Here is a 21,820-nt window from a genome sequence, read left to right as displayed (position 1 = left end):
AGCCCGACCCTCACACTGGAAGCTGGACCCAGCAAAAGCATTCTCGTGGGAGGGCTTGAGATGCATTCCATGCGCAGACAAATGCAAATAATCAGGGAAGCAGCTATGTGGCAGAGCAAGAGCTGCAGAGAACTGGTCATGCAGGGGTGGGTCCACCTTGTTTCTTAGCCAGAGGCCACAAGAGCCCTTGTCCAGAAGCCTTTATCTATGTCTCCCAGACAATCAGGAAGATATTATTGTCTTTGTTTGATGCTGTGAGCTGCTTTGGGCTTCCTCTTGGAGGGAAAAATGGGGTACACATAAATGCTGAAATGAAATGAAAAGCCAGGACTTGCTGGGTAAGACCTTTGCCTCGTACTCGGCCCCTTGGAGAACAAGCACTCGCACCTGTCAGTATTTCTCAGCTATTATTGTGTGGTTGCAGGGGGGGCCTAAGACATGTCGCTGCCTGAGGCAAAGAACAAGCCCTCGTCCCCTCCCATTCCACCCACTGGACTGGCAGGTGAAGCTTTCTTCAAGACGCTGCCCTGCTGCCGCCTCTCAACATTTCCCTCCTGAGGTAACTGCCTCACTCTGCCTAATGGTAGGGCTGGCCCTGTGTAGTTTTTATCGTCTTTATCGTTTCACCATCAGTGTCTATGGCACCTTACAGAACAACAAATGGAAAGACAGGCTCCTGCCCCAAAGAGCTTACAGTGTAACATTCAATGAAGTGGGAGGCCAAAAAGGGAGAGGACAAAGGTGGGGGTGAGGATAAACAGGGGAAGAATAAGCATCCAGTACTGCAGCTCCCATAATTCCCAGCCAGCCATTGGCCATGGGAGTTGCAGTCCAACACTTCAGGAACACCAGGTTGGGGAACGCTGTAGGAGTATAACCATGGTTTTCTTTCCATGCAGATCATAGATTCAGTTCTGGAGACAGCCCTTCGTGCCTTTGTAAGCAGGGCTGCCCCAAGTCCTTGCGCCACTCTACACAGCAGGGTTGTATAATCTAAGAATGTGTCCCAGAATCCTTTGCAAAGTAACAGCAAATCCTGGCATGACTCTGAGATTGTACGACACTGTCGTCTAGAAAACGACCCGACCTTCCTGATTTTATTAAGGCTGCAATCCTATACACACTTACCGGGGAGTAAGCCCCATGGAACTCAGTGGTGCTGACTTCTGGGTAAACCTGTGTAGGATTGCACTGTAATTCATTCACCTGAGTGCCCTTGCACTGTATCCCTCAGGCTCAGGACTAGTAACAGCCACTTAAAAATGCAGCCATTTTTGCACATACCAGAAATGAAGCAACCAAACTGTACATATAAATATTTGAGAAGATCAACGCAGTTTTTGTCTCCTCTTCATTTAGTACTTAAATCACACAATAATGGCAAATAATGGCACATTCAAAGAAATAAAGTGAAAGAAACCTCTTCTAATAAATATAAGTAAACAAGTCTATGACTTCTGGCTCCCATTCCGCTAAAACAGCCTTCCCAACCTGGTGCCCTCCAAATGTGTTGGACTACAACTCCCAGAATCCCCAGCCAGGTTGGGGAAGCCTGCTCTAAATCTTCCTTATATTTGGTGCTGGATTTTTGATAAGCTGGTAACTTTATTGAACAAAGTTGTTTTGCTAATGCATCCCATCTTTTCTTGGTCTCAGTTGTTTTATTTATTTATTTGCCCATCTGGCTGGTCACCAGCCACTCTTTGTTCAGTTTTGTTACTGAAATGGCCCAAATGGCTAGGAATGATGGATGTTGTAGTCTGATACATCGGGAGGGCAGCCAGCTGGGGAAGGCTAGAGACTAGGGAAACCCAGACCCCGATCCCCATTCAGCCATGAAGCGCGCTGGGTGACCTTTTGGGCCAGTCACTCTCTCTCAGCCTGCCCTACCTCACAGGACTGTTGAGAGGACAGAACGGGGGCGAACCCCAGATGCCACCTTGCACTCTTTGGAGGAAATAAAAGGTAGGAAATAAAATCCTGCATGCTGACAGCACATTCCCGCTCCGCCTGGGGATCTTTATGTAGCCAACACGACACCACCCATGCACGAGACGGTGTCCGCAGGTTTGGGGGCCCGTGAGTTTTGCGGAAATACAAAGGAACCTTTAGGGCCCCGAAACCAGCCCGAGGGGGCGGAGGCTTCTCGCTGGGCATGGAAACTGACGGCCTGGCGGGGGGCGCCGAAACCCCCCGGCGCATCGGGCTGCCGGCTCATCCTGCCCGGGCGGCCGGCGAGCGCAGCGGCTCCCCGGGGTCTCGCCCGGCCCGGCCCGGCCCGGCCCGGCCCAGGGGCTCCGAGCGCGGGCAGACGGGCTGCAGGGGGCGCCAAAGGACCGCGCGGCTCGCGGCAGAGTCCCGCCCCAGGCCTGCGCGCGCTCGGCCCGGGACGGGGGCGCGCCGGCGCGCTCGGCAGCCCGCTGGAGCCGCGGCCGGCGACGCGCGCTGAAGGGCGGCGGAGCGGGCAGCCCGGCCCGCCGCGGGCGTTTCCCGCGTCCGCTCCGCTCCGCTCCTCGCGCGCCCCCGGAACTGCGCCGTCGGGCCGCAGCCGCGCGTGTTCCCGGGGGCCGGGCGGCGGCGAGCCCCCGCGGAGGCGCCGTGCCGAGGCGCGGGGCGACGAGCGCCGGGCGCCGCCGGAGCCCGGCCTTGCATTTCTACGCCCCCGGACGCGTTGCGTTGCGTGCACGCCGGATCTGCGTCTGCGGGAGCCGGGGCTGCTCTGCCGCGCGCCCAGGCGCGCAGGGCTCGGGCGCTGTGCCCGGGCGCCGGACTGGCCCGCCGGGCCCTGCTGGGCAGGGCGTTTCCGGAGCCGCGCGGCGCACCGCTCGCTTCCCGGCCGGCTCCCCCAGGGGACGGGCGCCTTGCCCGCCCCAGGCAGCGGGGAAGGCACGGCGGGGCAGAGCGGGAGGGGAAGGGGCGCGCCAGAGGGAATCCCCGTGATCGCCGACCACGACCTGCGATAACGGGGCGGGTGGGGATTCCTCCCCCTCCCCACGCCTTCGGGGGGGGGGAGGCAGGGAGGGAATCCCCCTGTCAAAAGGTAAAGGTGTCCCCAACCAGTCGTGTCCGACCCTAGGGTGCGGTGCTCATCCCCGTTCCTAAGCCGAAGAGCCAGCGCTGTCCGAAGACGCTTCCGTGGTCCTGTGGCCGGCATGACTGAACACCGAGGTGCACGGAGCGCTGCTACCTTTCCCGCCGAGGCGGTACCTATTTATCTACTTGCAATTCCTTGCTTTCGAACTGCTAGGTTGGCAGGAGCTGGGCCTGAAGACGGGAGCTCACTCCGTCACGCAGCACTCGGGTCTCGAACTGCTGACCTTCTGGTCTGCAGTTCAGCATCTTAACCACTAAGCCACTGCAGCCCCTATCCCCCTGTTATCTCCAATCAATTATCGGAAATAACAGGGATTATTGTCCCCTTCCCAGGCCCCCAGTAGACCCCTGGGGAAAGGGGGAGGGGGCCAAAGCATCTGTGGGTAGAATGAGGAATGTCCACAGGCAGGATTAGGCCTATAGACTGGAACTTCCCCTCCACTACTGTAGTCCACCATCCTACGTGGATACCAGCCTAGTTCACACACAAACAGTGGACAAGGCAGAAAAACTGTTTCTGGATGTATTTATCCAGGCACTGAGATGGTATAGTCCAGGACCACACAGGAGAGCTGTAGCTCAGTGGCAGAGCCCTGCTTTGCATGCCAAAGATCCCAGGTACAATCCCCAGCCTCTCCAAAGAGGGCTGGGAGAGATCCCCATCGGAAGCCCTGGAGAGACGCTTCTCGTCTGTGTAATACTGAGCCAGATGGACCAAGGCTCTGACGCCTTATCAGGGAGCTTCCTATGTTCCCTAGAGCCACAGATGAGATTTTATCACCCCGTTGGCTCCACCTGCTGTGGCGAACCCACCTGAGGAACCTGGGACAAGTGGTCTGTCCCTAAATGTCCAAGCGAGCCTGGGAAACAGCCAGACTCTCCGGGGCCCTTGCCTCTTGTGGTTCTGGCTTCTCCATGCTCATCGGCACTGCCATATATTTGGGGCAGCATCAGTTCACTGGGGCCTCCTTGCTCTCAGGGGCTCAGGCATATAGAACTACCTGGCCAAAAGGAAAGGGTAGCTAATCAGCTGGTGGGGGGAGCCCACATCTGGACTTGTGGGGCAGGGAGAAACTGGCAGCCTCAGCCCTGTGTGTGTTTGGGGGGGAGGGAAGCCCACGTAGAGGGAACATTTTGCACCAAGACACACTCCCTGCGGGAGCGTCGCTTTGCCACACCGCTGCACAGGGCACCCCCTGGCCTCAGCAAGGCCTTTCTCCTTCGCAACCACATTTCATTTGCTGCAGAGAAGTCCCGCTGCGCCAGGCGCTGGGTGATACTCCACAGCTATCAGACAGTCAGGCCAAGGGCCCATCAAGCACAGGTTCTGCTATCGGATGCCCTGGGGTGGGGGGAGAAGTACAGTCGACCGGGTGGTTAAGGAACCAACCATCCTCCTGCGGTCCGTGGCAACCTTCTGCTGGGATGGACTTGGGGGAAAGCAGAGAAGCAGTTTGGAGGGACGGGTGGCGCCCTGCGCTCCTGCCTGGCCCTTTCGTGCTGGCTTCCCTGTCAGCCACTGCAGGGCTTGAAGCAGGGGTGCTCCATCTCCAGGTGTCCTACAAATGTGTTGGATGACAATTCCCCATCATCCCCAGCCAGCATGGCTGTTGGCTGGGGATGATGGGAATGGTAGTCCAAATGCATCCAGAGGGTGCCAGGTTAGGGATGCCTCCCCTCCACCCTGTGCCACCGGGAACACTGACTGCAGAGTGGGGGAATGGCTGGCAGTTTGACTCACAGCCACAAGATATGGATGAGAAATGCTTATCCATTTATTTGGCTTTGAACGGAGATGATGCACATTCCTAGAGGACAGCACTATCAACAGCTGTTAACAACAGTGGCTAAATGGAACCTCCATGGACAGAGGCAGCCTATCGCTCAGGGCTAGTTTATTATTTATTTGTTTACTTATTTACCTATTTATTTATTTATTGCATTTCTGTACAGCTGAAGCTGTCTGGGCAGTTCACAACAATCAAAACCATAAAATACAATATGATAAAATACAATATAAAAGTTTAAAACTACAGTATAAAATAAAAACCAAAATGAAACCTAGCAGCAATACAGATTTAAAATACAGTAACAAGTTTAAAACAACAGAAGCTGAAAGACTAAATTGCTGGGAAAGCATTTTTCCCTGCTGCCAGAAAGAGCACAATGTGGGCGTCGGGCGTCATCTCTGGGGAGCTCATTCCACAGCCGAGTGCCACACCAAAAAGCATCTCTTCTTGGTACCCACCTACTTCACTTCTTTTGGCGGGGGCGCTCTGAGTAGGACCGCTGAAGACAACCTTAGGATCCAGGCAGTTGTACATGGGAGGAGACAATCCTTCAGGTAACCTGGCCCCATGCTGTTTAGGGCTTTAAATGTTCATACCAGCACTCTGAATCGGGCCCAGACACGGACTGGCAGCCAGTGGAGTTGGAACAGTGCTGGCGTACTATGATCACGCTGGCCAGTCCCCGTTAACAGTCTTGCTGCTGGCCAACAAGCTGACTGGAGCGTGCTTGGAGTTGTTGTCCAACACGTCTGGAGGGCACCAGTTGGGGAAAGCTGGTGTAACCCTTCCCACAAAACCCAAAACAAACAGCCATCCATCAGGATAGAGGTTCTAAGAACACCCAGGTGAGCCTTCCATGTCTTTTTAGAAGCCAGCAGCGGCTACGCAGACTGGGAGGGTGTTCCCGAGCACAGGGCCACGTAATATAGTGCACTCAGCCCACGGCGCCCCACTTCTGCAGGGTATTGCATTACAGGGTAGCCAGGTGTCCTCTTTTACAAAGGACAGCCCTCTCTGCAGGGCTGACCAGCGCAATCCTGGTTTCGAGATAAAGCACCACAGGCACGGTGGCCCATCAACAGCAGCACGTTGACAGATGGAACAGGTGGGCACACGGATCACCTGGCCACAGTTTTCTACACCCTGCTGAGATGCACTGTGTTTCTGTTCCCAGTATAATGTCTAAATTTGCCACTCTGGCTATAAATTGGCATATGCAAAGTTAATGTGCATCCTCTTTTGTCTTCTCTTTGGTGATGCCTCTCCACTTTTTGGCAATTGGTAAGTGGCCACCTGAGCAAAGACATAAGAAGCTGCCTTATACAGAGTCAGACCCTTGGTCCATCTAGCCCAATATTGTTGACACTGGCTGGTAGCAGCAGCTCTCCAGGGTTTCAGGAAGGTGTTTTTCTAGCCTTGCCTGGGGATGCTGGGGATTGAACCTGGGACCTTCTGCATACAAAGCAGGGGCTCTACCACTGAGCCACAACCAATATAACCTTTCACAACCTGGGCTTTGCTTATCTCTTAGTCTGCCTCCTATCATATAAGCCCCCCTCCCCACTTAAGAATATTCATAAGTGCTCTGCTCAAAGTGCCCCGTCTCATGAAGGAGATAAGAACAGGAAAGGGTAGGAGCAGGGCCTTTCCAGCAGTGGCACCTTTTCCCTGGAACTCCCCCGTCAGGGAAGCGCTTTGACTGGGCCCACTCCCTCTTGGCCTTTGGAAGACAAGCGAAGGCCTTCCTATGAGGGGTGGGTGCCTTAGGGCCATAGGCGTGAGACCTAGTTCTGCTGAGCTGTAAGTTGTTTTATGGATAGTTGCTGGTTTATTACACGTTTACCCCACCCTAAGGAAATAGGAAGAGCCCTGCTAGATGACACCGAGGGTCCAGCTCATCCGGCATTCTGTCCCAACAGCAGCCCACCAGCCACCTGTGGGAACCCGCAAGGACACGCCTGCCACTTGTGCCCCCAGCAACTGGTATGCAGAAGCATCCTGCCTGCAAAAAAGCCCTCTTCCTCCAAGACGCTCAGAGTGAAGCGCCTGGTCCAGAGGCGGCTCTATATCCGGGGCGAACGGGGGCGACTCTCTCCCTCTCCCCCCCACTTGTGGCAGAGAAACCCCCCACAGCCAGGCACATTGGCTCCAAAGCACAGCATGCAGCTGCCGATTGCCGCACCCGATCTTCTTCTGCCCCTCTCCCACAATCTCGGTGGAATATTGAGTCTCTGCCCTGCCCTCCGCCCCGCCAGCACCACTGAGCACCTGCCGCCCTGGCAGTGTCTCCTCCTCCCCGGTGTTATCCTCACAGCAACCCCACCGGAGGCGGAGAGATGGTGAGCAGCTTGAGGGCCCCCAGTGAGCTCCCTGCTCTGTACAGATTTCATTGGGCACTGGGATTATCATCTTGTGACTTCATGGTAATGCCACGACTGTGCTGTATCTTAGACCTCTCCAGGAACCCATCTGAGTCAGTAAAGAAAAAAATAGGAATAAATAAATCTGATACACAAATACGTGTCAATAGTGAGGCACTGGCAAGTGACATTGAAGAGAGAGATTTACACTTACTAAGAGGCTACTGAATTGAAATGTGCTTTACAGTCACCGCTGCTGCCCCTTCCTCCTCCTTTCCTGTCTTGCCTCCCCCACTATAAAAATTTAGATTGCAGACTCCTTGGAGCAGGGACCTATCCTGCTGCTGTTGCTGCGGCAGGTACTGCTTCATACTTTACCGCATAAAACAGCCACCCCTCCAGATGTGTTGGACTACAACTTCCAGCATCCCCAGCCAGCATAGCTGGGAGTTGTAGTCCAACAATCTAGAGGGAGCCCAGTTGGGGACGGCTCCCATAAATCATAGGTTGTACACTGATATACTACCGTCAGAGATATACTGCCCCTGAACATGGGGGTTCACTTAGTCATTATAGCTGATAACTTTTGATAGTCCTCCACCTCCTCCATGAATCTGGCTAATCCTGGAGGTGCAGAGAAGAGCGACAGGAGTGATTTCTAGGCCAGGAAAACAAAACAAACAGCAAGAGCAGTGCTGAGTCTGTTTAGTTAATAAAGAAGGTTAAAACAGGATTACTGGGTTCCTAGGGAGCAAAATGTCTGTTATATATGTGCACAGGGGGAAGAGGTCTGACTTGAGCAAAGGAGATGAGTGATGCATAATAATTAACAATAAATAGATAACTGGGTACTTCAGGGCTCTTTAAAGAGAGTGGGGGTGGGGAAGATACCCAGAGGATGGAATTAAAAGCAAAGCACCATCAAAACAGAAATAGCAACATGCAATGTTGTTTTAACACAGAGGCTGATTATGTCTCAGCACATGCTGCCCAGCTAAAAGGGTGGGTTTCCCATCTGGGTTGCCACTTCATCCTTTTTTCTTTCAAATAGACAGATCTGCAGCTTTCAAAGGCAAAAAGCTGAATGGCGGAAATCAACAGGGGAAGCTTTTCCTGTAAGGTATGGAAAAAGGTTTACCTGCTGAATTTCTACCTGTGATACAAGTGTAAAGGGTCCAGATCCTTGGCCCAGAAAAGGAGAAAACATTGTTTTCCATTCATCCAAGAACAATATTTCAGATGCACCAGACGGGAGAGGCAGTGTGGTATGGTGTAGTGGTTAGAGCAGCCTTCCCCAGCATCTCCCAGCCAGCATGGGCACCAGGTAGGGGAAGGCTGGGTTAGAGTGTTGGACCAGTACTGGGGAGGCCCAAGTTCAAATCTCCACGCAGTTTCCAGGCAGTGGAGGCTGATGGATCCGATGTCAGTGGGGTGGTGAATCACTCCGGGACTCGGTCAGAGCCTGTCAGAACTGTAATGGAGCTATCCAAGGTGCGAGGTCTGACTGGTTCTAACTGAAACCCAGAGGGGATTCACTGCCCCACAGACATCAGAGCCACCAGCCGCCACTGCTTCTGGGGTGACCTTGGTCAGTCAGTCTCTCTCTCTCTCAGCCTCACCTATTTCACAGGCCTGTGGTGAGGATAAAGGTGCAGGGAAGGGAACTGTGTCTGTCTCCTGGATTTCCTCGGTGGGAGGGGTAGGAGAAAGATGTAGTAACTCAATCATAACCTGTTAAAAGGTTTTCCCCAGGCCTCCTGAGCACGTCTTGAGAAGGACGAGTCTTATTTTATTTTCCCTCCAGGAGCACAGGGCAGCATACTTGCAAGTTACCCCCAGTTTTTCCTCACAACAGGCCTGTGAGGTAGGCTAGGCTGAGGGGGGGTGGCTGGGCCAAGGTCACCCGGTGGTCTTTGTGGCTGAGTGGAGATTCAAATCCAGGCCTCTCTGCCCCACGTCAACCACTCCATCCGTGACGCCACCTTGCCCCAGCAAGAATAATTCACCTTGTGGTCTCAGTTCAACGTCAGCATACACAGTTATGCAAAAGAAGCAGCTGCGACTTGCACATGATTGCCATAATGTATTTTGGTTTCAGAACGGTGCTCCGTGGGTGCGGAACGCTTTGCCACAGGCGCCTCCTTCCCTGGCTCAAACAGGTGAAGTCTTATGTGGCCCGAGGGAGGTGACGGGGACTCTGGCAGTCACTTCAGCCCTGCTGGGAAGTGGTCAGGCGGGGGAACAGCTCCTTCTCTGAGCTGGGAGCACCCGGGTGCCTGGGCTGCAGCCACTGACTGGAAAGAGGGGAGGCAGGCCAGCCATCAGGCCAGCTGTTCAGTGGATTCCTGGACCAGCTGGACTCGGGGTTCCAGCAAGGCCCTTCCAAGCCCCAGTCCCAGTGGAAAGAGACTGGGTGACCGAGACCTACATATCGCACCCAGCAGAGCTGACAGTGCCTGGCCAGTTCTGAGTCATGGCCAGAATGATGTTTACCAAATGGCCCCCATGTGAGGTCACATTTGCCGGCTGAACATGGATGCCCTTGTCTTCTCTTACGCGAGCCCTTCATATCCAGGAAGATGCAGGAGAGAACTGGCAGTGTGTGAGTGAACCTGCTCTGAGGGGTCATGCAAACAACCCACATCCTTTACTTCAAAATGTGCATTTTTCCAGCACCTGCTTAGGGGTAGAAAACAATTTTTTATTCCCCCACCCTTCTTTGTTTTTTACATTTCGCTTCCACTGAACATAAGTTGCCCTGTGTGTCATGATGGAGCTACCATTAAATAATTTTCAAAATAAAATTAAATAACTCATCTGTAATACAAAGTATAAAAAGTAGTTATAAAAATTTAATTATATAACGAACCATATAAAATTGTACCCAAACAAAAAATCAGCAGTCCAAAAAGCCTAGTAACACTCCTGATTTATAATAGCCATATAGTAAGTTATACTAACACATGTCAACCTGTCCCAGAATTTCAGACTGCACTATGCACTACTGTGATTAAGTGAATGTTGCACTAGGGGCTGTGCAACCAGAGGAAAGGATACGCGCCCCCTTCTCCGGCGCGCACGATTTGTCAAACAAAGTTGCAAAATCCAGTACCAAAACGGATGGCTACTTATGAACGGCCAAAAAAGAGGATGCACGTTTGTGTGAAATCCGCACATGCTGATTTATAGGTACAGATGCAAATGTACACAGTATTATTAGAATTTAAACAGAAATGCAGCGCACCTCACCCGAGCGTGGAGGACTGTGACCGGGGGACCCGCGCGCCTGCCCGCGCAGTCCGCCGCCCGGGTGCTCGCCGGGGGTGGGCGGCCGTTGGCGCGGCTCCCCGTCTTTAAGCGGGGGTCGGACAGGAGAGCCCTTCGGATGCGGGACAGTCCTCCGGTGGTCCTTCAGCCGGAGGACACATGGCCACGGGGGGTGGGGGAGAGAAGCGGGCGAAGCAAGCGGAGCCGGGGGCCCGCCCCCGCTCCGGCAGGCGCGCCGGGGGAGGGCTCCGCTCCGCTCGCCTCAGCCCTCGACCCGGAGGGAGGAGAGTCTGCAGCGGGGGCCGGCGGGCGGGCTCTGCCCGGCCTGAGCCCGGCCGCCGGCTGCGCCCCGCGCCCCCGCAGCCGCCAGGCGCGCGCGGCCTCGCCCCTCGGCGGGCCCGGCTTCTGCGGGAGGAAGGCGCGGCGCGGCGCGGCGCGGCGCCGGAGCGGGCACTGGCGGGAGCGCGGGCGGGCGAGGGACGCTCGCGACTGCTCCCCCGCCGACTGCAGCCATGGCAACCGCGCCGGGTTGCCCCAGCCGGAGCCTGCGGCGCGGCGGAAGGGGAGCGCGCCGGCGCCGGGGGGCAGCCTCGCGCGCGCGGCCTGGGGCGGGCCGGGCTGGCGCGGGCGAGCAGCCGCGCGCGGCCGGCCGAGCGCCGGGCCGCCCCCCCGCTGGAAATGCTTCCCGACGCGCGTGTCCCGCCAGCCGGGGCGGCGGCGCGGGTCTCCCGGCCTCCTCTCGCTTCGCCCCGGCGACCGAGCCGTACACGAGGGGAGGGGCAGGCTGGGAACGGGCGGAGCAAGCCCTCAGCGGGCTCGGAGCTGGCGGAGCCGAGCGGCGAAGAGAGGCCGGGCTGCGTGAGCCGCGGAGCTCCGGGCCCGCCTCTCCCGCCCGCGCGCGCTCATCCCGTGGCCTTGGGCAAGTCCCTCGCCGCCCGGGTCAGCTCCGCCCGCCCTGTGCGTCACGGGGGAAACCGTGCCGGGCCGCATCACACAGCGGTCAGGAGCATTACTAAGGCAGGGGGCCTAAAACGGTGCTTCAGGCTTGAGAGTCCCTGGAGAGAAGCGTCGCTTCCCAAGCGCATAGCAACACGCTGCCTTTGTTCCACCGTCAGCCTGGATCAAAAAGGTGTTGCGGATTTTCCGAGCCGTTCAAAGACCTGCAAAACCTGTTTACGAATCGAAAGTGGGGGAAGTGTGTCCACCTAATCGGAGACCCTTGTTTCAACCCCCCTTTGATCTTTCTCGGGGGGGAAAACGCGTCACTGGATGCCCAGGGTTAGGTTTAAGCCGGCTGGCTGATCCCGCCATGCAAAGAGGAGAGAGGAACATATTGTGGGTGGGCTCAGCATAGGAGCGCGTTTGTTCGTTATTATGCAGGAAACTCCCTGAGATCAGATCAGCCTATTGGGGCACAATCCTATGCATGTTTAGGCAGAAAAAAAGTCCTACAACTCCCAGCATGCCCCAGCCAGCATGGCTGGCTGGGGCATGCTGGGAATTGTAGGACTTTTTCTGTCTAAACATGCACTGGACTGCACCCTTAGTCCATCTAGACCAGTGTTGCCTACTTGGACTTGAGGTGGCCCTCCATGGTCTCAGGCAGAGAAGGAGGTTCTCACCGTCATCAGCTCCCTGATGCTTTTTACATGAGATGACAGAGATTGAATCTGGGGCCTTCTTCTTGACGCAGAAGTTCTCTTCCACTGAGCGATGGTCTGTCTCTTCCCTCCTTGATGCACACGAGAAGCAAAGCCTCTCCAAAGGCAGCAATACCCCCGCTGTGCATCTACCACTGAACCCCCCCAGACGCTGCCGTCACATCTGTTGCTGTGGAGCTGTCGCCCGTGTCATAGTCATCATGGGTGTTTTGCCAAGGAGGTGGATCCACACAGCTCAGTGCAGTTTTATTTCCCTATTGACCAGAGGCCACAACAGAAGTGCAAAAATATGAGACATAAGATGATTGATAAAGCTAATATCTAACAAACTGGTGTGATGTGCAAAAGTTGCATCAACCGAGACTGGGGGATTATCAGTGCACTCTTGTCATGAGCTCCTTTTGCACGGCGCTTGCAACTTCACGGGCGAGGTGTGCCTCAAGTCTCTTCCCCTCCTATCTACACCCTTTCAATACCTCACCAATTTTGAATGCTTCTTCCCCTGTCTTTGAGTCTCTGTCTCTCTCTGGAGGCCCCCACCCTCCAGTACTTGAGCAGACACCTTGTGCAAGTTTTTGAAATGGTCAAACACAGACATCCACACCAAACAAAGAAGCTTCCGCCCCCTGCCTGCCCCAGGCAGACCCCTCACACTGGATGTAGATAATCCCCCCCCCCCGCACCCAGTTACTGCCATGGTAAGGCTATCTCAACCTCTTCCATTGCATGGGGGAAGCAGATATATACCTTGAATATAAGCAGCTGCCTTGTAACGAATCAGAGCATCGGTCCAGGGATCCACAAATTCTGGCTGGCTTCCTTAGCCAGCCAGACTTGGGCTCACCAAAGGCCCTGCCCTCCTTCTGAGCGGAGAGGTCTTGCTTCTGAGAGGAGCTTCTGGCGCCTAGCCCAAATGCAGAGACGAGATCCAACCGGGGGCAAGGGGTGGGGGCCCATCCCTGTCCCACTAGTTTCAGGAGTGCTTGGAGCACCTCCCTGAGTATTGCCGCTGGGGGCCACTGCCCACCTTCCAGGGCAGGCGATGGCAGTGACGACTCCAGGTTTTGGAGGGGCTCTGGGCAGGGCCTCCTCAATGGCCCCGCTCCCTCAGTGAGTGTTTTCTCACCACAGTTGTCACCAGCGGCTGCTTCTCCTCTTCTTTCTCATCATGGCTCCCACTTAAGAACATCAGAAGAGCCCTGCTGGATCAGACCACGGGTCCATCTAGTCCAGCATTCTGTTCACACAGTGGCCCACCAGCTGTTGACCAGGAACCCACAAGCAGGACACGAGTGCAACAGCACCCTCCTGCCCATGTTCCCCAGCCACTGGTGTACATAGAGTTACAGCCGCTGATACCGGAGGTAGCACATAGCCATCAGGACTAGTAGCCATGGATCGGCTTCTCCTCCAGGAATGTGTCTAACCCCCTTTTGAAGCCATCCAAACTGGTGGCCATCACCACTTCTTGTGGTAGCAAATTCCATAGTTTGACTCTGCACTGTGTGAAGTCCTTTTCTCCTTTCCTTTTCTCTGTCCTGAATCTCCCACCAATCAGCTTCATGGGATGAGCCCATTGGGTTCTAGTATTTTGAGAGAGGGAGGCAAATGTCTCCCTATCCACTTTTGCCCCACCATGCATCATTCTGTACACCTCTATCATGTCTTCCCTGACCCTCCTTTTCACCAAGGTAAACAATCCCAGCTGTTGTAACCTTCTCTCATAGGGGAGATGCTCCAGCCCCTTGATAATTTCAGTTGCCCTTTTCTTCACTTGGCTGCTTGACAAGCAGAGAGCCAGGAAGCAAGTTGGCAGGGGCATCTACTCCTCCTCACACCACCACTTTCATTGTCTGGGCCAGAGTGAGAGGCAGGTGAACAAGCACGTTCCAATGGGGAAGAGGAGGGGCAAGTCTGGGGGCTCTTGTCTGTGGACCCCTGCTGGGGTGTGGGCCCTTGTCAGGGGCCCAACCATGCCGACCCTTGACGCTCATCCTGGGCGATGGGGTACTTGCCCTTGTCATGTTCCCTTGGAGACACTTGCAAGCCAGCAAGACATCCCCTAAGTTCTGGTTCACACAGTTAAAATAAGCCACCGGGGCTTATTTAAGTCGCAGGGCGTGCAGGGTGCAATTTCCATAATTACCACCCAGGTGCAGCTTGCCATGGCATCCAAGCCCAAGGGGCTGTTGGAGGGGGAAGCAACCCTCCAGTAACCCCTGGGCCGAAACATGTGGAAGATGGGTGTGGGGATTCTGCAAACTGGCCCAGTGCCTCTGAGCCCCAGCACATGGCAAGTGTAAGGCCCAGGGCCACATTCCAGCTGAACATCAGGAAAAACGTCCTAACTGTTAGAGCAGTATGGCAATGGAACCCATTCCCTAGGGAGGCGGTGGTCTCTCCCACCCTGGAGGCCTTCAAGACGAGGCTGGACAGCCACCTGCCAGGGATGCTCTGACTTGGATTCCTGCACTGAGCAGGGGGTTGGACTCGATGGCCTTGCAGGCCCCTTCCAACCCTGCTATTCTATGATTCTATGAATCCTCCAAGGTCTTTCGGTGGGGAGAAAAGGGTGTAGTAATTGGAAACTGTGAAGTTAAATATTGTCTCCAGTTATTATGGGTTGGAGTTTTGACTCTGCCTCTTCAGCTTGTGCTTGCGCTTGCTTTAATTTTCCTGTTGAGTTCAGCGTTAGCCTGTTCCTCCATAAACAGCCTCATGTTGTTTGGGCCTACAAGTGAGTCCTCTGTTTCATGTATATTGCATCAATGGGGACAGAGGGGGAAGGAAAGAAGGCCATGTTACACATTTGTACCAGGCCCAGAGAAACGATGCTGGCACAAGGCTCAACACTGCATCAGTGAGAGACCCCTCCCTTCCGAAGAGCTGGAGAAGGATAGGGACTCTTACCAGACCCAAAAATTCACCCCACAGTGGCAGTGTTACTGTAGGCACCTGCCATCAGTCCATCTACATCAGCTGTCACCAAGCTGGTGCCCTCCAGTTGTATCGAACTACAACTCCCATTGTCCTGCTGGAGACAATGGGAGTTGTATTTCAACACACCTGGAGGGTGCCCAGCTGGGGAATCTACCCTGGTGCGGTGAAGTCTTGTCTAGCCCTTTCCCTGTGATCCTTCTAACTGGAGATGCTGAAGACTGAAGAGGGACTTTCTCCCTGCCAAGCAGGTACTATCCGTTTGGGCTGTGGCCCTTTCAGCGTCCTTCATCTGGCTAGTGCTACTGAAGAGTTTTGGCCGGAGGAAGAGGATAGTTTTGCAAGAGCTGAAGAGGGCTTTGAGAAAGCAAGCAGGTACGCTCATAAAGTACTGGTACTGGGCTTTGCAGGGCTCTGGGACCACTGCTGCATGCCATATGCTCAAAAAGTTTTAAAAATCAATTTGTAGTGCGTTGTTAGAATGCTGCAGAGGGAAGCAAAAGCTGTTCTTCGTTTCCTGAAAAGGGAAGGGCCTGTGTGGAAGCTCAGCCCTGGAAGGATGTCTAGCTCCTTAATGTTAAATCTATGAGAATACATACAATGCTCATTGTTAAGGGGAAAGCACTCTTTACATGCACAAAGGTATTTTTCTCTATTATGTAATACTATTTGAAACTGGCTTTCCCAAAGACAGAAGGGACTAGGGCACATTTACATGTTGCATACCATGGTAGTGCAAAAGGAAGGACGGTGTAAAAATATTTTAAATGAATAGGGGGGCAAGCCTATGCATATTTAGACCGACAAAAAGTCCCATGACTGGCTGGCTGGAGCATGTTGAGAGTTGTAGGAATTTCTTCTGCCTAAACTTGCATAGGATTGCACCCTAAAAAAAAGGCATGGTTAAAGGAGGGCTTTCCCACCCCCAGGTCCAGCGATACTTATAAGGCTGCCCCCGAGCCGCAAACAGAGGGGTGGGAGCCTCAGGCCCCAGCTTTCTGAAGTTTCCCAGATGGCTCTCCCCCCCCCCCGATTGTTTAGCGGTTTCCTGGCTTTTGAGCAGTTTCCCCACATCCTAAAAGCTTGAAATGCCTCTCCCAAGGCTGAGTTAGTGGCAGGAAGAGCTTGAAGCTACAATGTGCTGGTATTTTTTGTATTTCCGGCCCCACCCCCTTTGGCATCGGCCCTGCCCACCCCTGGAGTGCAGCCCATGAGTTTGGCCCTCCAGCTGAGAGGTCCCCCATCCCTGCTTTAACAGCAGCCTGCCACAGAAACATCGAAATCTGCCTTATAGCGAATCTGACCCTTGGTCTGTCTAGCTCGGTACCAACTACACTGACTGGCAGCTGTGGTTCTCCAGGGTTTCAGGCAGGAGTTTTCCAAGCCCTACCTGGAGTTGCTGCTGGGGATTGAACCTGGGACTTTCTGCATGCAAAGCAGGGGCTCTACTGGGGGAGCCAGATGCAAAAGAGGACAGGGCTGCTTCGCCTTTAATTGTTTGTGATGCTTGTCATGCAAAGAGCACCTGCTGAAATCCCACCTTCTGCACAACGCTTAAAGGTGCAGGAGCCCTGCCCTCTTCTGCGTCTGGCCACCCCAGCTGCATGCCTGAGCTATCCATGGCCCTTCTGCCTTGCAGAAATGTAGTGGCTGAGGCTTTTCCTGTTGCTGTTTCTCCATTCCAGGAAAAATGTCACCTGATAGAGCCCTGCATGTCAGGCCGCTGTTTATGGTACAGGAGCTGGCCAGCAAAAGAACAAGAGGTGCTCCCAAGCAGCCCACCCAGCAGAGATCCAGAGTGCTGAGGACAGTGAAGAATGTGCCCCATGGATGGCATTCAAGTGTTTGCAGGAACAGGCCCCAAAGGCTGGCACTAGAGAGTTAATCTCCTCATGCTGGGCTAGTTGAAACTGGCAAGACTCCTTCCCTTTCTCCCCCGCTGGGAGACCCTGCCAAGGCCGGCATCTTGCAAGCAGCACAGAAGAGGCTGTTGGTGCCCCCCATGCCATCTTCGGATTCCATTCTGTGCTTGGCTTTCCTGGAGCACAGCTGCCCAGACCTTGATAATTATGCAGGCGTAAAGGTGCCACAGACATTTTGGCCTGGAGCGGCCCCTCCTCACTCGGTGTGTTCCCCTATCAGCGCCTGCCCAGCAGCCTTCTGTGCCTTTGCCTCTCGTTCGGGCAATGGAGGGCCAGGAACAGCAGGACGGATGCTCGCAATAATTATCCAAGCAGCCCCTTCAAGTATAGCGCAACCATAGCAACAGACACATGTTCTGTCCCAGCCAGAGTCCGCAACCCAGCCAGGGAGAGATGCACAAAAATTAACCTCTTCGGGGCTCCCAATATCCAAAGTGCAGCGCTTTCTTGACCCTGAGAGGGCTTCTATGCTCCCCACCCTGGGGGAAAGCATGGGCAACCCAAAGGGGTACCACATTTTGCCATCCAAGGCAGCTACATTGCCTGATCCCAGAGGTGGATTTCCTGCAGTGACACAGATGATGCTGGGATGCAGCTCTTGCCCTTGCCCTGGGAAGGAATTTACAGTTTGGAAAGGGTGGGATAGACACGGAATACGCAGGTGAAGCGAACCCTGGTTCTTGCCTAACCTTCTACATTACAGGCTGGTACCCCTGTGATCCAGTTAGTAACACAGGGAGGATTGATTTCCCAAACTGTAAAAGTATTATCAGTGCTCCCCAACTTCCTTTTTGGGGCTGTTCTGGAAAAAAGTCTGATGTTAAAACTGGCATCTCCAAAGCATGGTAATGTGAGGCCTTTGCCTCACCAGAAAACCCCCTCAGTTACATGCAAGACACCCAAAATGCTTAGGCAGTTCCTTAAGGTTTTGGGTTCCTCCTCTATTGAAAACAAGACAATTATCCTTGAAAAACTGAGGACAGGATTGGCACCCGCTACAGCTGAGACAAGGTACGAGGCAGGAGGGTGCTGTCAAGTTCCCCACAGAGCCCTGGCAACAAGGGATGGAGCAAAAGAAACATCTTGGCTTTTGCTGCCCTCTGCTTTCACACAGCCCTGGGCACTCGGAATCAGGAATTCACATCCAGCCTCCAAAATTTCAGATCTGCCAGCCCTAGGTGTCCTTTTCACCAGCCAGACTTAAATGTTCTCTGTATTATGAGCCAGACTTAAATGTTTGCTATATGATGGTCAGGTTTTGTTTTTAGCTCATCCATAGAACTAGCCCATTTTAAATCGGCCTGTGAATGTAAGTTAACTAAGGATGCAATCCTATGCATGTTTAGACAGAAAATAAGTCCTACAACTCTTAGCATTCCCCAGCCAGCTTAGCTGGGAGTTGTAGGATTTTTTTCCTGTCTAAACATACATAGGATTGCACCCTAACACACACACATGAATGGCAGTTAAGACCCCACCCTCAGGGAAAGAGAGTGACCCCATCTGTGTGGTCTCAAGGACAGAATACTAAATTGGGTTCCAGTTTAGCCTCTGGCAACAGATAGTCTTGAGCAAACCTGCGGTCAGGTGGGGCTCAGTTTTCCATCTGTAAAATGGGAGAAATAATAACTGAGTGGTGCAGATAAATGAGGAATGGCCTCAAAAGCACTTCACAGTTTTTAATAAGATGGCATGTAAATTACAGCAGTTTTATGTTTTATGGTGAATGATGTTGTACATATGTCTTAGTGGTGTTTAATATATTTTCATATTTTAATATTTGTGACAACAGTCTAATGTTCTGGTAATTGCCCTTCACTTTAAATTAGTATTTCTAATGAGGATATGTTTTCTAATATGTAGTGGTAGAATAAAATGTGGTATAGGTATAAAATTGTTAAGATGTATGTTGTGTTGATATATATAATAATGATTAATTAAACAATACATTATTTTAAGCACCACTTAAGAGTGCTTGAAGAATTAGTAACAACAAGAAACCTGCAACTAAAGCATTAGCTGGTTGATTCAAATCAATATGTAAAATTCAGAACCTTGTCCCACAGTCCTTTTGGTCTCCCTGCCCACTCAAAACCCTGACCCACAATCCCTATTTCCAAACCTTCACTTGTAGAAGTTGCCGGGTCCAGACCCTATGTGAGCTCCTATATCGTCAATAATTGCATAGAAGAGGGGGGCGGGGGGAGGTAAAACACCCTGCTACACCAAATCCCATCACAAGACTGCAGTGCCAAATAAACCACATTGCATGGGATTTTCACTTTCCCTTTTTTAAAGGCACCGGGTTCCTCTCAGGTTGTATATCTGATGATCCTGCAGTCCTGTTTGCTTGTCCTTGAAAACATTCCTGGCACTGGGCCCTCCCTGAGGTTTTTTCTTCCAGGCAGGCAGATCTTTCACTTCCCTCAAAGGATGCAAGCTGTTTTGCCAACGTTTCTGCTGCTGACACCTTTCCCACTGAGCAGTTAGAATGCTTCTGAACATTCCATGGCATCATAGCAACTCAGCAGCGGAAGAGGCCAAAGCTGACACAGGAACAATGGGAACACTGCCACTGTTTTATTAATTAATTAATTCATTACATTTCTATATCCCAGCTAGCGAAAGCTCCCCTGGGCAGTTTGCAAACAAAGCTTAAAACCAAAAAATACAGTAACATAGTAAAACATAATATAAAACCATAAGTTTTAAACAGAATAAAACCAAAGTAGTAAGCAAGATAAAATCCAGCAGCAGTGCAAAGATCTAAAAACGTACTAAGGGTGCAATCCTATGCATGTTTAGGCAGAAAAAAGTCCTACAACTCCCAGCATTCTCCAGTCAACATGGCTGGCTGGGGCATTCTGGGAATTGTAGGACTTTTTTCCCCTCTAAGCTTGACTAGGATTGCATCCTAACACAATTTTTAAAACCGAAAGCCTAAGAAGCCTGGGAAAATAAAAAAAGTCTTCACCTCGTGCTGAAAAGACCACAATGTAGGTGCTACATGAGCCACTCTGGGGAAGGAATTCCACAACCAGGGTCCCAACACTGAAAAGGCCCCCTCCTAGAAGTCACCCGCCACATTTTACTGGATATGTTGCATGTTGCTCTTAAACTGTACCCCCTGTCAGAAATTGAAATCCCCCTACACAAGCAGCATCCCTTCCTTTTACTTTATTTCTCACACATCCCCAGAGCATCCCAGCAGCCTCCAGCTCTCTGGGGAGGCATTTGTTGTATTCCTTTACTGGGTAAAGTCCTGAACCCACTCATGAGGAACAATAGAAGGATTCTGCCTGTCGTATGGGGCAGCCGGTATGGCCAACAAATTGGAACAATTAACAAAACGGAGCCAGATGGACCCGGGGGAGGCGGGGTGAGGGGGCTTTGGGTTAAAACCTAAGCAAATGAAATAACAAAGCAGACAGAATCCTCCAAATGCTGCCAATTTTTAAACTAATTTCTAGCAAAGGGCCCTGCAGCTCCCCCATTCACGTTATGATGTTTGCCTGGCCGGGAGGCTCATCCCAATAGCATCTTTCCAGCCATCCTTGCACTGGTGTACCTCCTGTAGCAGGGAAGAGAGCAAGCTGAATGCGTGTGGTGTGCAGGCATATCCCACCCACGACGATGGCAATCTTAGGGCTGAGTGGCGCCAGAGCTCTGCTGCTGCCTGTCTTTTTGTTGTTGTTGTTTGAAGCCTTGATTGCGCAGTGAGTGTGGGCAACCGGGTGTCTGAATCACTCGTCACAAGCGCAAAGCGTCATTTGGCAACTCCAGTGCTTAACTCACCACATTAGAAGACAATAACTGGGTGCAAGGGATGGCAGGACTCGGGCACCTTTTGTCTTTAGGTAGGAGAGGGGATTTGGGCCAAGAGAGCTGATCTCGTAAGGGCAGAGGCAGCCTTTCCGTGAGCCAAGTAAGGTTGCCAACTGACGAGGGGGAAAAATCTACCTCACCTGCATTCAATGGCAGTTTCCTCTGTAGACATCAGCAGGACAGTGTTTCTCATTTCCATGCCATGAATAGTTTCACGGGCTGTTTTTTGGGTGGATCAAGCTGCTGTTAAAGGCGCAAGAGCAGGCCTGGTGGGTTTTTCCTGGTCAGGTGGAAATCTGACCTGGGCCACATATTTTGTCTGCAAACAAAGAGTGTGTGTGTGTGGGGGGGGCGGGATGAAGCATGACATCCTGTGCCCAAAGTCCTCCGTCCTCTCCTTTGAGTCGTGATTCCCGGCCTTCCTCAACTGCAGAACATTTAAGGGAGTCATTACTGCTGTTGAGAGCAACCAGCTCCAAAGCCAATGTGTGATATAGATATGTGCTGGACTACAGCTCCTGTCATCCCCAGCCAGCCATGGGCTGGGGGTGATGGGAGTTGTAGTCCAACCCATCTGGAGAGCACCAGGGTGGGGAAGGCGGATAGAAACACACTGATCTGAGTTTCTTGCTTTCGCCTAAGCATCCCCAGCTGATTAGAAGTATGCAGAACAATGTGCCTTTCAAAGACATCTCAAATGTACTGGAGGGATCCCTTCATCCCCTAAGAGACAGGTTGCCTAGAAAGGAGGGAATCCCATGGGATGCAGCGTTAGTAGTCACAGCAGCGCTGTGGTGTGAAAAGCTCCACCTGGTGAAGATGTGGTTTTATGCAAATTTATTTATATTTGATCAGTCAGTTAAAAGCTAGGCAATTAATTGCGTCCATTTAAAAAACACACAATAATCTGGTGATGGCTTCACTTTCTGAAAGATGGCAGCTGCACAGAGACATCAGTGTGGCTG

At 52.8% G+C, this 21,820-nt stretch overlaps 1 protein-coding gene across 1 annotated transcript; it reads left to right on the top strand.

The window, feature by feature from the left end:
• Positions 1-438: 438 nt before the first annotated feature.
• Positions 439-10,038, top strand: LOC146349063 (uncharacterized). Its single transcript, XM_084851821.1, has 4 exons — positions 439-502; positions 2,029-3,203; positions 8,295-8,363; positions 9,342-10,038. Exons 1-2 carry the CDS (start codon positions 439-441, stop codon positions 2,961-2,963), a joined length of 999 nt encoding a protein of 332 aa, XP_084707947.1. The 3' UTR covers positions 2,964-3,203; positions 8,295-8,363; positions 9,342-10,038.
• Positions 10,039-21,820: the final 11,782 nt, after the last annotated feature.

This window comes from Heloderma suspectum, chromosome 4 (assembly GCF_057233095.1).
Source record: "Heloderma suspectum isolate Gila_16-S chromosome 4, 16-S_ref, whole genome shotgun sequence".
NCBI classification, from domain to species: domain Eukaryota; kingdom Metazoa; phylum Chordata; class Lepidosauria; order Squamata; family Helodermatidae; genus Heloderma; species Heloderma suspectum.
Note: the sequence above shows the minus strand (reverse complement) of the source record. Positions and strands in the feature narration are given on the sequence as shown.

What these genes read in the sequence shown, in the direction of transcription:
- LOC146349063 (XM_084851821.1), top strand. Translation starts at nt 439, where the DNA reads ATGTCGCTGCCTGAGGCAAAGAACAAGCCCTCGTCCCCTCCCATTCCA. An exon ending in TCCACCCACTGGACTGGCAG is followed by an intron (nt 503 to 2,028) that starts GTGAAGCTTTCT and finishes ATCTTTATGTAG; the next exon opens with CCAACACGACACCACCCATG.